This window comes from Echinococcus granulosus (genome assembly GCF_000524195.1).
Source record: "Echinococcus granulosus chromosome Unknown EG_S00041, whole genome shotgun sequence".
Taxonomy (NCBI): Eukaryota; Metazoa; Platyhelminthes; class Cestoda; order Cyclophyllidea; family Taeniidae; genus Echinococcus; species Echinococcus granulosus.
The window spans coordinates 344,328-357,641 of NW_020170421.1; the positions used below are offsets into that span (position 1 = coordinate 344,328).

Genomic DNA, 13,314 nt, shown 5'->3' on the forward strand with positions numbered 1-13,314 from the left:
TTCCCTCCTCCCCATCATTGTAAAACTTTATATCTCTTTTTAATTCTCCGAGATCTCTGACTCTTCCTTCTACCAAGTGCAATCTTCTTCTGATTTTTCTCTACCCAAGACCGTGAGTCATGATAAAGGAATTTATTTACTCACAACTCCCACCCTCTTACTAGGGACCTACCTTGTAATCCTGCCATCAGCTGTCAAGGACTGTGGTTTCACGGGCTATTAAGGCACTCCGTTGATAGAAAAAGCTTCGTTTGGAATTGTAATAAGTGTTTCACTAAAACGAAAACGGTGAAAGTTAATTGATTGCAAGAAGATTGTTGACACGCGCCATTTCTTAAAGTAGTCACCATTACAAGTCCCAATCCTTTCTTAAGGAGGCAAAAATTTGATGCCAGTTACACTTCTTTTACTTATTCGATCTTCAGAGGCCATAGAGACCTGCAAAACTGGTTACCCACGTTTTATTCCTATCTCCGAATCGGTGATTTCGTTTCGTGTAATGGCAGGCTAAGGTGGCGACCACTTAGTGATACATCATTATGGGAATACAGAGAGTAAAGCAGTATCTCCAAGCCTTTATTCTAAGCCGCTACTTCTGACTGTTTCTGGAAAGGTTTTTCTTGCACAAGTTAGGCTTTTATGGTGTCAAACAGATGGCTCTAATCGTACTTGAATATCAGCACTCACTACACAAGGGATGCGCAGGCTTTGGGGTTTGAGGCAGTGCCTTAGAAGCATGATCTGTGTATCAGATGAATTAAAGAGAGTACAAAGGTCACTTTCAACCACGAGTTGCCTCATTGGTGCATTCATATGACTTGAAAGAAGTAGTGGAAATTAGGTCGTTTGCAGTGCATGCTGTTGTCTGTGAATGTGCGGCATGTGGCACCCATCTACTTTGCAGTTCTCATGGCTTTCTCTAAGTGACATCGTTGTTGATGAGTTGTTCCACCATCGCTTCATTTAAACACTGTTGAAATCCGCTATTGACACATTTAGTCCAAGTTATTTGAGCATTAACGACACAACACTTCGTCCCGAAGATTGGAGCCGTCTCTGAGCGTGATGAATGCATCTTCCTGTTACTCATCGTCGGAATTGCATTCAACCGCCACGTCTTCTTCAAATGCTCCACAAAAATGACGATAAGTTTTTGTTTCTTGCCAGGAAAACTAGGAGTACATCCACTAGACTTACGTGAATGGGTGTTAAGTAATGAAATACTACAAGAGCGAAAGGAAGTACTTTGACGGAAGCTAAATAAATTCAAAGAAATCGGCGGAATTTTTACAAATAACTACATTACCTAATAGGACCCCAAAACATTGTCATTCGTTATTCCCTTTTAAGGTCCGGCGGCGCGACATCTTAGCGACTGAAATACGCCAATGTTTGACTACCAATCCGTTTGAGCATAGGGCAAAGTTAGGAACTTGAGCGTGTAGTAAAAGGTCGTGTTTTACTTAGCTGCTCTATTCAAGTAGTGGAAGTGAGATCGGAAATGGGGTTCTCATACAGGAATTGACCATAGAGCAAACCCGCGATTCCGTTTGTGGCGCTCTAGATTTCGAACGGAACTGCATCAACAAACTGTTTACAAGGGGAAAGTACCGCCGATTATCGATGACCATGATGATGGTGCATTTGTTTATTTGGGTTATTTTACAGGTAAAGCATAAACACTTGGCGCATGAGATTAATTAAAATGCGATTTCGTGAGTGTCCTGTATGAGCACGCGTTGGGCGGAATCAATAGCATGGTAGTTTAAATGCAAATTTTATCCTCGCTATTCACAAATATTATAGTAGACTTTATTTTCTATTTTTGGGCTTACAAAGGTTTGAGTTTGCCTAACGAGGACGACAGATTAACAGTTTCATGGGACAGATGGCGTGCAGTGCAGACGTACAGTATGGTTGGAAACTTTGTACGGTTTATTCAGGTTAAAGAATTTATTGTAAACGACAACCTGAATAGCACCAATACTGACGATATTTTCAGTACGAACTACATGTTAAGGAGTTTCAGATTATTAATCATTTTTGAGGTTCCATTTTGATAGATATGGAAGACAGGCAAATTCTTGAGTTAAGTGTAGTACGTTGGGTGTTTAATCAACCCTCAATTTTGGTAAAGGGGCCACTTAGGTGCTCCTCCATTGTACCTTCGCCGTGTAGGTCGGCCTCTAGGCAATACCAGTAGCTTGAGGTTCTACTGTATATAGGCAATGTATTTTTTTACCCGACCATCTTCAGGGCAGTCTCGGGGTGTTAGATAATATCCAAACTTATCATTCCGTTATAATCAACGAAAATTAGTAATTTTTAACAGGGAAATGCATATGGCTGTGTCACGAAAATCGGACATTACAGAATTCCCGATCCTTTTTACTGGCATGAATAAAACGCTGAACACCATTATGCACTATTTTGATTGTTCGTTTGGCTACTCGTTTCGGTTTTGTAGGCACTTACGTCTCCGCCGAGTCATACCTTACTTTGTCTGCAGGAAGTCTCGGGGATTTACGATTACACACCTCAAAAATGGACTTATTATCCAAGCGGAAAATTTTTTTCTGTAAGTTCAAAGAAAGCCCAATTCCCAAAAATAATTCTTGCCAATTAAATTATAAGTGCGTCAGAGCAAACTTTCATCTAGTGCGTAAAGTGCCTATCCATTGCTGGTAAAAGTGCGATTGGTTTTATTTTTTCCATTGCTGAAAATAACTGGTGGTCGTTCTTAAATGTATGAAACGGACAATTCAGTAAAAAGGGAGTTATTGTTTTCTAATTTATTAGCCTTATTTTATTTACTTCATTTGTGAAGCAATGGAGCTCTCAAGCACTGCAAGTGCTATAACAACCGAGTTCAGTAGTGCAAGCCTCGGTACCGTATTATCTACAATATTGTAGCTGGGCTGAGTTAGCCGATCTCTTTTTGAGGTAGACACTTGATTAAAATGTTGGACACTTTGATTTACTTAATAAATTTATGCTTGTTTGAACGTCCCGCAGATTTCGCATAGCCTCCTGCCTAGTCCACCACTGGTGGTATCGTTAGGCACACTCGATCCAGGTGAAGAACCATTCCCATTTTTTTGACCCATCATTAAATAAACATATTTCAGTGAGACTATATCTGCTATGGGCAGATAAAAAAGTACGCAATTTCCGAATGGGTGGGGATTATGCTACATCGAGTCAAAGAACCCTTAAAGAAAGACTTATTAATGCGCCTTCGAACCCACCGACTTAAGTCAGTGAGAGAATTTGAAATGCTCTTTTCTGCTTGTGCCACAGGAATTAAGGGGGAAACAGGATATCCTCTACGAAGAGCCTCGTCCAGCATTTAACGCGACCTCTCCAATCAACCTCTTTCTCTATGCAGTTCTTCTCGAAGTAGATGCTATATTTAGGAATCAAAGCTAATTTTTCAGTACGTAGTACTTCAAACAGGTGCCATCGTCACTGTGATGTGGGTTAATTGTATCCCCTTCTGGCCGACTTCGTGATGGGTTACAAGTTACAGAAAATCGTATGGCACAAGACGCAGAAGAATGATCCCAGAGAGCCGAGCTAACGCTTTGTTTGCATATATTTTCACTATGTTTTTTAAAGAAACCATCATGGCATCAATATCCAAATCTGCTGTTTTTTTTCGGTATCAAACGTAATAAAGTGAATCAAAAAAACATTCTCTAAGTTTGAAGTGCGAGAAAGTGATACCATTACTGAGGGTATTTTTCAAAGCACGATTTCAGATGTATGCTATTTATTGATGGTCTATAAAAGTTAATTTGAAAGAGGACCATTTTTGCATCCCCTCCTGATCAAAGTACCCACTTAGGACCATTAAACTGAGCCGATGGGAGCGCTTCTGGGCTATTAAGGATACGCAGAATGGTCGGAAAAGCGTGCGGATGACTAGACAAAGGGAAAAAAACTACTCTAAATGCAGTAAATATTAAAAGGCAGTAAAAGAATTGATAATTGGTTTTAAAAGGCTAACGAACCTTTGAGAGGCATTCCGTATTCCACCCGCATTCTCTCCTATAATGTACCCAAACTATTATTTATTGAAAGCATAAACAAATTCAATGCAAATTAATTATATTTGTGTGGAAAATTCTGAAGGTGAAAAGATTTATTGAGCATTGAAAATCTCTTTACAACTTTAAAGCTTAATGCACTGCCCCGAGTCTATCTTAAAAACGAAAGAAGACAAGATACTAGGGCGGTGTACAGAAGGGCTGGGGGCTACTGGCATGGCTGGAGGCCATCTCGCCCAGTGCATGGCCAATAGCCGACCACTTCAGCCCTCATATTATCAAAAAATCAAAAGTTTAATTAAAAATCAAAGTGTTACATGGCTCCTTCGCCTCTTTTGAGCGATTCCCTTGGCCAAGCTTTCGCGTCAGCCACCACAACTTTGCCGGTGCCGTAAGGAATACACTTACGAACCAACCCCGCTAGTCATTGAATTGGTGTGCAACTGAAATGATCCTTGACCGCAAAGTCACTGAATCCTCTTGGTATATCTACTGGATTAGGAGTTTGGTCCTGCTTGAGAACTATATTGGGGGAAGAAGGAATGTACAGACTGTCACGCATACCCATCGCTGGTCGAAGGTACACTGAACTAAAAAAAGAGTCCTTTAATAAGAGACGGTGCATGACATAGTTTTATGGGATAATATTTCGCGTCTGTTCTTCCTTGTCACTCTATTTTTGCTTAAGTGCTGGCCATCTACGTCTGCCTGGATTCTATCAGGCTAGTAGAAGAGTTATTGCATTTTCATTTCATTGACATCTTCATCCTGGTACCGTAGACAACTCCGTAACCAACCTTACCAGGTGGCCCACAGCCACGGCTAGTGTCACTTCAGATGTTAATATCTGTCCTGCAAAACACAAAACCTGAATTATTGCCTCAAATAAATGCCTTTCTCATTCCTTTTACTAGGGTTCGTCTCAGACTCTCCCATCCATGGCACGGGTACTTCTTCCGGATTTAGGGTGGTTGTCCTTTGTGATCGGTCTTGCTTTCCTCTGCCGAAAATGCAGCCCCTTGAGGCTTCTTTGAATACGAACGAAGGCGTAATACTAAGGCAGAATATGTAGTGCTGACGTAAGGTTAAGCTGGGTGGGATAAAGACTACTGGCATAGCCCGGAGGCCGAGCCGTTGGGCGGCAGTGCAATCGTGGAACCCTAGGAGCCTGCAAAACCAAAACGAAGAATTAAGCACGTAATCAAAGCATTACAACAAATTAACTTTCCTTCCTACTTCCCTTTTAAAACCACTTGCTGAGAATGCACGTTATGTGAACCGCACATTCATCCAGCTCTTTACCTTTTTATAGCAATGCCCCATAAGAGGAAAGATGAAAGTCTTTGTAAAAGGTATTTCTGTAAATTTGAAATTCACTGCAATGCGCCTTTGTGGAAAATCAGTTAAAAGAACGGTTCGCCTAGCAGACACCTGCGTCTTCGTTCCCTCAAACGACAATGGCCAAATTTGAGAAGCATTGAGATTGTTTTGGGGTAGACTCTCGTCTTTGTGGAGCCCACTCATGCATGGTTTTTTTCCATTAAATTTAATGTTAAACCGTGAAAAAAAGACCAAATCCTCCTCAGCCACCCACTCCATACTTTTACTCATACGTGTTTGAAAATCCTCCCCGAGGTCAACTCAAATATAATGGTGGGAACAAACGGCAGCTGGGTTTTTCATTTAAAAATTATGAAACAGTAGTTTAGTTGGGGAAAATGAAAAGTTTTGCATCAAGGTTGGGTGAAGCTAAATACAGTTTAATGAGATGCTCGTATCTTAAAACAATTCATAGAGTTTGCTGATTTCAGAATGTTCTGGTGAATTCCAAAAAACCAAAGGGTTTAAATACACAAGTTCCCTTTTAAAAACCGTCAAAACCCAACTTTTGTGCCTTCATCTACTTGCATCGACTCTTCCATCTCTAAGAGCTTCGAAGGTGGAACGAAACCCTTTGATTTGGATGCAATATTAAGGTAATCTTAGAGTTTGTCCACCAATCAGGCATTGAGGACGGCTTTAGAAATTAGGTCATGTTAGATCAATGTATGCTATGCCTTATCTTTTGAGTCAGTTCTGAACAGGTTGTGAGGTGTGGGTGTAGGAACAGATCGCCCTGTCACCGGGGATTGGAGTGATTAGACCCATTAACAGCAAAACATAATCAAGTGGTGTTCTATAGCAATGCAAGGAATAATGCTGAGACGAAATATACTCAAGGTAGGACTATAACACCCTGGTTGCTAGCTTAACTCTTTGATTTGGTTTCGCGAGCATATTAAACCCTAGCGGTTGTTCTTCCGCTAAGTAGTATGGAGTCGGGGGGATGCCAGTAGCCGCCCCATTCCCCAACCTATCCTCAGCCCAGCTCTGCATTGGTAGCACACAGTCTGTCCTAATATTATAAATTCTTGAGTTTTCGAAAAAAACTCGGGTCGCTACGGAATAAGGGTGACCTCAGTCAGAACCCTCTCTGAAACTAAATGAGCTTCCAAATGAGTGACCACATTCCCATTCAGACAGTATCGAAAATGGATGTCGAAAATTTGGTATAGTAAATACAGATAAAAGTCAACACTTATGTGGACTGTCACAGATCATTTTCATGATTGCATACCAATTCCCTTCAAAAGCGGTAGATTTATCTTGAATAAAAAAGGATAAATTTCTCTCCTTTTTAACTTGAGACCTTTCACCAGTCTAATCCACCAGAGTCAAAAATGTAATTACTTGATTCTTCTCAGTTTCTATTCAGCAATGCCTCTACAGTTTTGGTAGGAGAAAGTAATTTCAGATGACATCATATTTCTGAAAGCTTTCTGTAAAAATTTAAAGTAACTAAGCAATATTTAAGGATAATTGGTATAGTGGTGATAAAATCGGGAAAGAAAGTGCGTGTCAGTCAGCCTCACACTAATGAGAGAAGTAAGAATGGAAAATAAGAGAGTTGAGTGGCAGCGTGGTTTTGACGCGCACGATGTTATCCGTGTAGGGAAAAAAAAACATACTTATAAACACACAAATATTTATTAAAATGTCTTTTTTGCAAGATCGGGTTAAACTCAGCCTCGTGCTGTCACGATGCCTGTTCCTGGAAAGAAAGGACGCAAATTTTTCAGTGGACTTTTGATATCGACCATGGCGTCTGTAATACTGACTGTTTAACTCTTCATCTCAGTTACACGGACACTGGAGGGTGCAACTATCGTCCTTCTGCCCGAGTGCTTCATACAGCTACCGTAGTCAGCTCCTCAGCTAACTTTTCCAAATGTTTAATGGCCACAACTCGTGTCGCTTCAGTTGGTAGTGGCATTTCTACAGAACACGGAACTGGGTCATATTCAACCCTTCTGCTAGGGGTCGTCACAGATTCTTCCATCCCTAGCACATGCCCTTTTCCGTCATGTTAAGATTTATCACCCAGTGGAAGAAATCACGTTGGTTATTCTTTAAGATCGGGTCCGCCTTCCGCTGCCTTCAATGTAGGGTCCCGGGGCTTCCTTGAAGGCTAAAGAAGGCGTGGAGACAGTGCCTGTAACCCCCCAACACATCTGCACTTCAGCAATACATATTCTGCGTGGACGCTATGCATTATCCTTATTTTTTTTCTAGGTATAGTCTAATTTCGAAATATTTTAGTTTATATGGTGCAAACTAGAAAGCCTGGGGAGCTAAATGTAGGTAGAGGTGGACTCGTGACACGCATTTATAATGCACTGTCGAATGTGGCAAGGGAAGGAACAACTACGTTCTTCTTTCCCAGAGAGAAATCATTCCTAGTCGAGGATCGTATCTGCATCGTCTACAAACCTTGTTAAGACCGAAAAGAGTGAATAAGCCGGTAACACATATACTACCTACTATTTAGCCTCACTACAGTGGCAAGTTACTCCAGTGTTTACATTTCACTCCATACCACAAAACCACCACCTCATATCAGAGATCGGGTTTTGACAATTCAACACTGCAACATTTCTAATATCAAGCAGTTCTGGGATTGATAACTTCCATAACCGTTAAGTGGGTTTTCAAAGCACAAACAAATTAGTAAAGTCACGATAAGTTGACATTAAGCAAAACGATATAACTTTACGACTAGTACACTGAATGAAGTGGGTGTTTGGAAACAAAACGCGACCAAATGTTATGTCTATAAAATGTTCTCGATTGGCATTGTGGCAAATCACCCTACTATTTAAGCCTCCCCCAACCCTGCTTTCCCGTACTACAATTGCTGGGGCCTGTTTGAGAGAGCTTTCTCGTCTTGCCTACCTTCAGGCTTTATGATCACATTTGGACAAACCATAAACTCTGCAGAAGATAAATAACAGCTGTCATCTTAAAAACAACTTAACATTCTGCATATTTGTCTTATTACAAACGGAGTCTACCCTCATCCCTCTCAAAAAACTAATTATACAAGCTATTCTCTTTTAAAAGTACAGGTGAGCTAGGAAATTAAAAACAGTGCTTTAATAGGTCGAATTTATACAATTAGTCCTCACTATTGCATAGAAATATCCTGGTAGGTTGGAAAAATTCTTTGTTTGGGTTTTACGGCTGTTAAAACTCTGCGATTGTACTTTCGCTGGGTGACGTGACCCCTGGTCCATGCTAGTAGCTCCCAGGCCCATTCTACACCATCAGTGCATGTTCTGACCCAGTATCATGTCTACATTCGTCTTCAGGGCAGTTTCGGGGCCCTACATTAGTGGCAACGAAAAGCGAACCCGGTGGAGAAGTACCACAAACCCGATTTTTATTGCTGAACGATATTTTGTAAAGTAGTGGAAGAAGGAGATATGCCACTGAGGGAAGAATTGAGATGAGCTCCAACAGAAGGGTTAAAAGTGGCACCCACCCTTGCCAACTACTTCAGTCCCGTGATTTACAGGAATGCTATCAACAACGAAAGTGACCCTAGCCATGGCTGTAAACCAACTAGAGTAGTTTCTTAACCAGCTTTTGACAGTACCTAGATAAAGATGTCAATGAAGTGAACACACGATACCCCCCCCCACCAGGTGGATAGAATCCAGACAAATATACTTGAGCAGAACTGAAATGGGAACAAAGTGGTAAGAAGGAAGAGACACGATGCCTTATTACATAAATCTATTTCAAGCGACTCCATTTTTGAGCCAGTATTCTCACGACTAGCGATTAGCATACTTGACAGCCAGCATATTCTTCCTTCCCTTAATACAGTTCCAAAACAGGACAAAACTCCTGACCCAGTAGTGTCGCCATGATAGGGCCTTAAGGCGGCGGTCAGATATCTTCTCACTTGCACGCAAATTCGATGACTGGTGTGGATGGCGGTTGACCGTGTTTTTCCAAAAGCACAGACTGCGTTATGATGGGCAACGTGGGAGATTGACTCGGGGAAGCGCAATACTTTGGTTGTTTGTTAAGCGCTTTGTGTTTTTCTAGGGCACTTACGGGCCCGGCCCTTGTACTTCCGCTGAGCATCGTGGCCTCTGGGCCATGCTGGTAGCTTCCAATCCTTCTCCATGTTGATAAATCACATGCTGCCCTAGTAGTGCCATAGGGCTCCAGTACAACTATGATATAATTCCCATCAAATATCAAGCAGATGATCCTGTTTAATGAGCCCTAACTTTTAAAATTTGTTCTCAAGAGCCACCGTTGCAACATATCCATAATGAAGCGCTTACATAGGTGGATTAAAGTAGCCTATTTGCATAGTTGAAAAAAATGATGGAAAATTAGACTTTTTTTTAGATTATACTTAATCGCGTGATCTCAGTGTCTGCGGTTCGTCCCACCACCTTGTTAGTTTCCATACTTCCTCCGCCCTCCTCTACACTATCAACAAGCCGTGCTCCTACGTCAACGTTCCTCATCACGGTTTCAAGCGTGACCCTGGGGAGCTACAACAGCCCTATTTCATATCATGAATGACGCAACTGTACTTAAAAATACTATATTTCACTAAACAAATAAATGCAGGAAATAAGTAGAAGGAGAAATGAAAGGTATAATTAAAAAGCAGCTAATAATTGCGCTTTTCTTGTGTCCGCTTCGTACTAAAACAATGACTAGGCTTCGTGACCAAACTCACAAAACAGGATGCGAATCGCCATAAGAAATATTTTATACTTTCGTATAAGTTTCGCACAGCTCACACTCGCGGTGACTCCCAAGCAATGATCCATAAGTCGTTTTTGCCGAAAGAAACATAAAATGTTATGCTCCAAGTAAGCGTTGCTAGCCATTAAACTAGCCAAGAGTTGGTTATAATGGAGCGGAATACGTTACCACTATATGGCCTTTATGGAAAGTACATTATAAATGTTAAATAAGCAACCCTAGAAATTACGTTAAATTTTCAAAAGGATGTTTATGTAAATCGTAAAAAGCACTTATCGCATGCGAACTCTTTGCAGTTTTGGGTTAAAAATAAAGTGAACTTTGGTTCTCCTAATTTTGGAGTTCCTTCGTTTTATCAAATTACATGGTTTGGAAGAGGTAGAAACAGGATAGAATCACCCACAAGCCTTTTTGGGCCCTATAATTAAGAAATTTGGATGACCTCAATGAGTGATAGCGATCCAGCCTCTAATTAATTACTTTTCATGCAGTAAAGGGATGAATAAATACATTGTTCAAACCAGCAACTAGCAGTAATTAATTAAGAGTTATTTGACAATCGTGCTTATATGTAAAACCGTTTTTTATCTGTAAACTCAAGGTGAAAAAGATGCTGAAACTGAATGGTTAATCTGCAAAAACCACTGCAATGCTTTGAGTATTTGCTAAACTTTTCGTTTTGGTTTGGTGGGCGTTCAAAGCCCCGTGATTGAACTTCCGCTGGGCGACAGTCTCTGGGCCAGGTCAGTAGCGTCGGCAATACATATTCTGTCCCAGTGTCGTGTCCTTGTTCCGTCTTTAGGAAAGACTCGGGGCACCGCAAACACCATAATATCAAAATAAACAAACGTGGCAATCACCAAGCCTCCAATTTTATTAATGTCTACGATGTTAACGGAGTCATATGTTGCGAAATATACTAATTCTAAAAGTCTTTGCGATGTCTGTTAATGTTATGTGCAATTATTCGATGCGACCCGAGGATACGGACAAATTGTCTTCGTTTACATCCATTACATCAATCGTGTCCTTCACTTCTGTCCCTTCATTTGGAACTCTTATCATAAAATGCCACTTGGGTTTTATAGCTATTTCCAGTTTTCTGCTTTACGAATCGGAACTTACTTAATTTCTGAGGTGCTAAAGCCTTCTGCCACGCATTTTTTTGCAAAGTATTTGGGATGAGGAGTCACCGAAAGGCGGATGCATCACGCTCAGATAACACGCCATTCTACCTGACGAAAATCTGTGTCAGCAGTGGTCAAATTACATAGAATTAATGCGGCACAACGGTTTTTAACTTAAGCGATGGTGAAACAACTCAATAAAAACGCCAACGTATATTGGGGAAAGTCATAAGAACTGTTAGACAGATAGGTATTACAGGCCATCGCCTTATCCGCATTCTCCTGATGGCATTTTTGTGGGTGGGCATCACTTTGTTTGCAATACACAATCCTATGCGCTTCAGTCACACAACGAACTGCATCAGAGAGCAGATGATAATTTCTTCGTTGCCTGGAGGCAGATTGAAAGAAGAGTGTCTATCAGTGAAACATTTCATAAAAATCAGAAGCAAGTTTAAAACCCTTAGTATTTTATTTATTTCTACTGACAAAATAATCCTTGCAGACTTAAAGACAATTTATTGCAACATTAACCATAGACTTACATTAAAAATCGCTTTAAAAGTTGTGAAATATCAAAGATATACTGCCTTGGAAACCAAGAACTCACAATAAAAATGTCCACGAAGGTTGCGTGGTTTAAAATTTGTTTTTATATCTGAATTTTATTATTCAGAGATACATAACCCCAAACGTTGAAAATTCCAACGTTTTATTTGTTTGGCTTTAGCAAAAAACTTGGATTGGTACCGCTGGCTGACCGTCGAACGAAAAGTTGGGACAGGTGAAAAAAAGCTGTTTAATTTACTAAATTTTAATACAATTACACATTCAGGCTGTAAATATATTCAATCTTTGTTCTATTCGCACACCCAATGAGTTTGGAGGTCAAAGCCTCGCTTAAATGATGCGGTTCCCGGGCATTTAGTTGCCCTAAAAATTTGTCCAGGATCGCATAAATTGTGGGTATTTGACCCATAAATATTAGCGTTTGCAATGGCAGTCAGAATGTCAATTGTAGGGGTTGAGAGATTTGCATTATGGTCAAGATTTTGGCCAGGCAGACCCCACTTCCGGGAAAATAAGTTGCATGAGGAAAGTAGAAGTATTCCACACATAAGCTACATCGTTGGCTATTCCTAGAGACGAATTTTCTGGCACGACACAAGTGATAGATGCACTTGGCAATAAAATAATTTTGACTTCACGCTATTTCCGTTTATACAATAAATCGAGTTAAAGCACGACAAATGCCCAAAAAATAGGTCGAAGTAAGATGTCTTAATTTATAAAAATGTGTCATGACAACTCAGGCCACATCCAACACACTCGAAGCGATTAGCTTAGTGATAAATTCAGCTTCTGACCTGTAAGGCGCATTATGTTTTGCCGTTCGCTTTTTACAAAACGTGAACTTTCACTTTCACCGGAAGGAACGAGGAGCAGAGCCGAAATGTCCTGTGATTTTATCGTCGGCTAATTCTTGGCAAGACTAATTTTTGAGCGGAAACGCCACTATAGAATTTCGCCTGTCTGAAAGTATGGCAGGTCAATTAGGTAAAAAGGAAAAAGTGATGTTGCATCATGCGCAAAGGAAAGCGAACGAGAGGTAAGAAAATAGGAATGCATTTGATGTTGAGAGTTTGCCCTTTTGAATTCTCTGTATTAAGACCTGTTGACTGCTTCCTATAAATTAAAACAGCAAAGTTCTTCCTGACCGTAAGCGTAGAAATAAAACGGAGATAAGTGGAATAGTTTTCGCAGAACTGATTCATCTTGATGATTATTTGAATGAAAGATTCCAGCTAAAATAATGTTTATTTAATGCCATTGTTCAATGTAGGCTACTTTTGCAAATGTAATGTCATCAAATTTCTAAGTGTAGTCTGTTCTGTTGTAGCGATTGCAAGTACTCCTAAGTTTGTGGGGTCCAAAGGTTTAGGTTCTGATGAAATATTCATTCTTTGTTTATGCAGAATCAATGGACTTGAGCACGCTGAAAGTAACGCCAGTTAGTGAAATGG

At 40.5% G+C, this 13,314-nt stretch overlaps 1 protein-coding gene across 1 annotated transcript; it reads right to left on the reverse strand. All coding sequences in view use genetic code 11, as the record gives it.

Annotated features, from left to right (window-relative positions):
* Positions 1 to 919: 919 nt before the first annotated feature.
* EGR_05519 (hypothetical protein) lies at positions 920 to 1,332 on the reverse strand (the record flags this gene model as incomplete). The annotated part of the gene is made up of 2 exons (XM_024494768.1): positions 920 to 1,256; positions 1,307 to 1,332. 2 exons carry the CDS (start codon positions 1,330 to 1,332, stop codon positions 920 to 922), a joined length of 363 nt encoding a protein of 120 aa, XP_024350816.1.
* Positions 1,333 to 13,314: the final 11,982 nt, after the last annotated feature.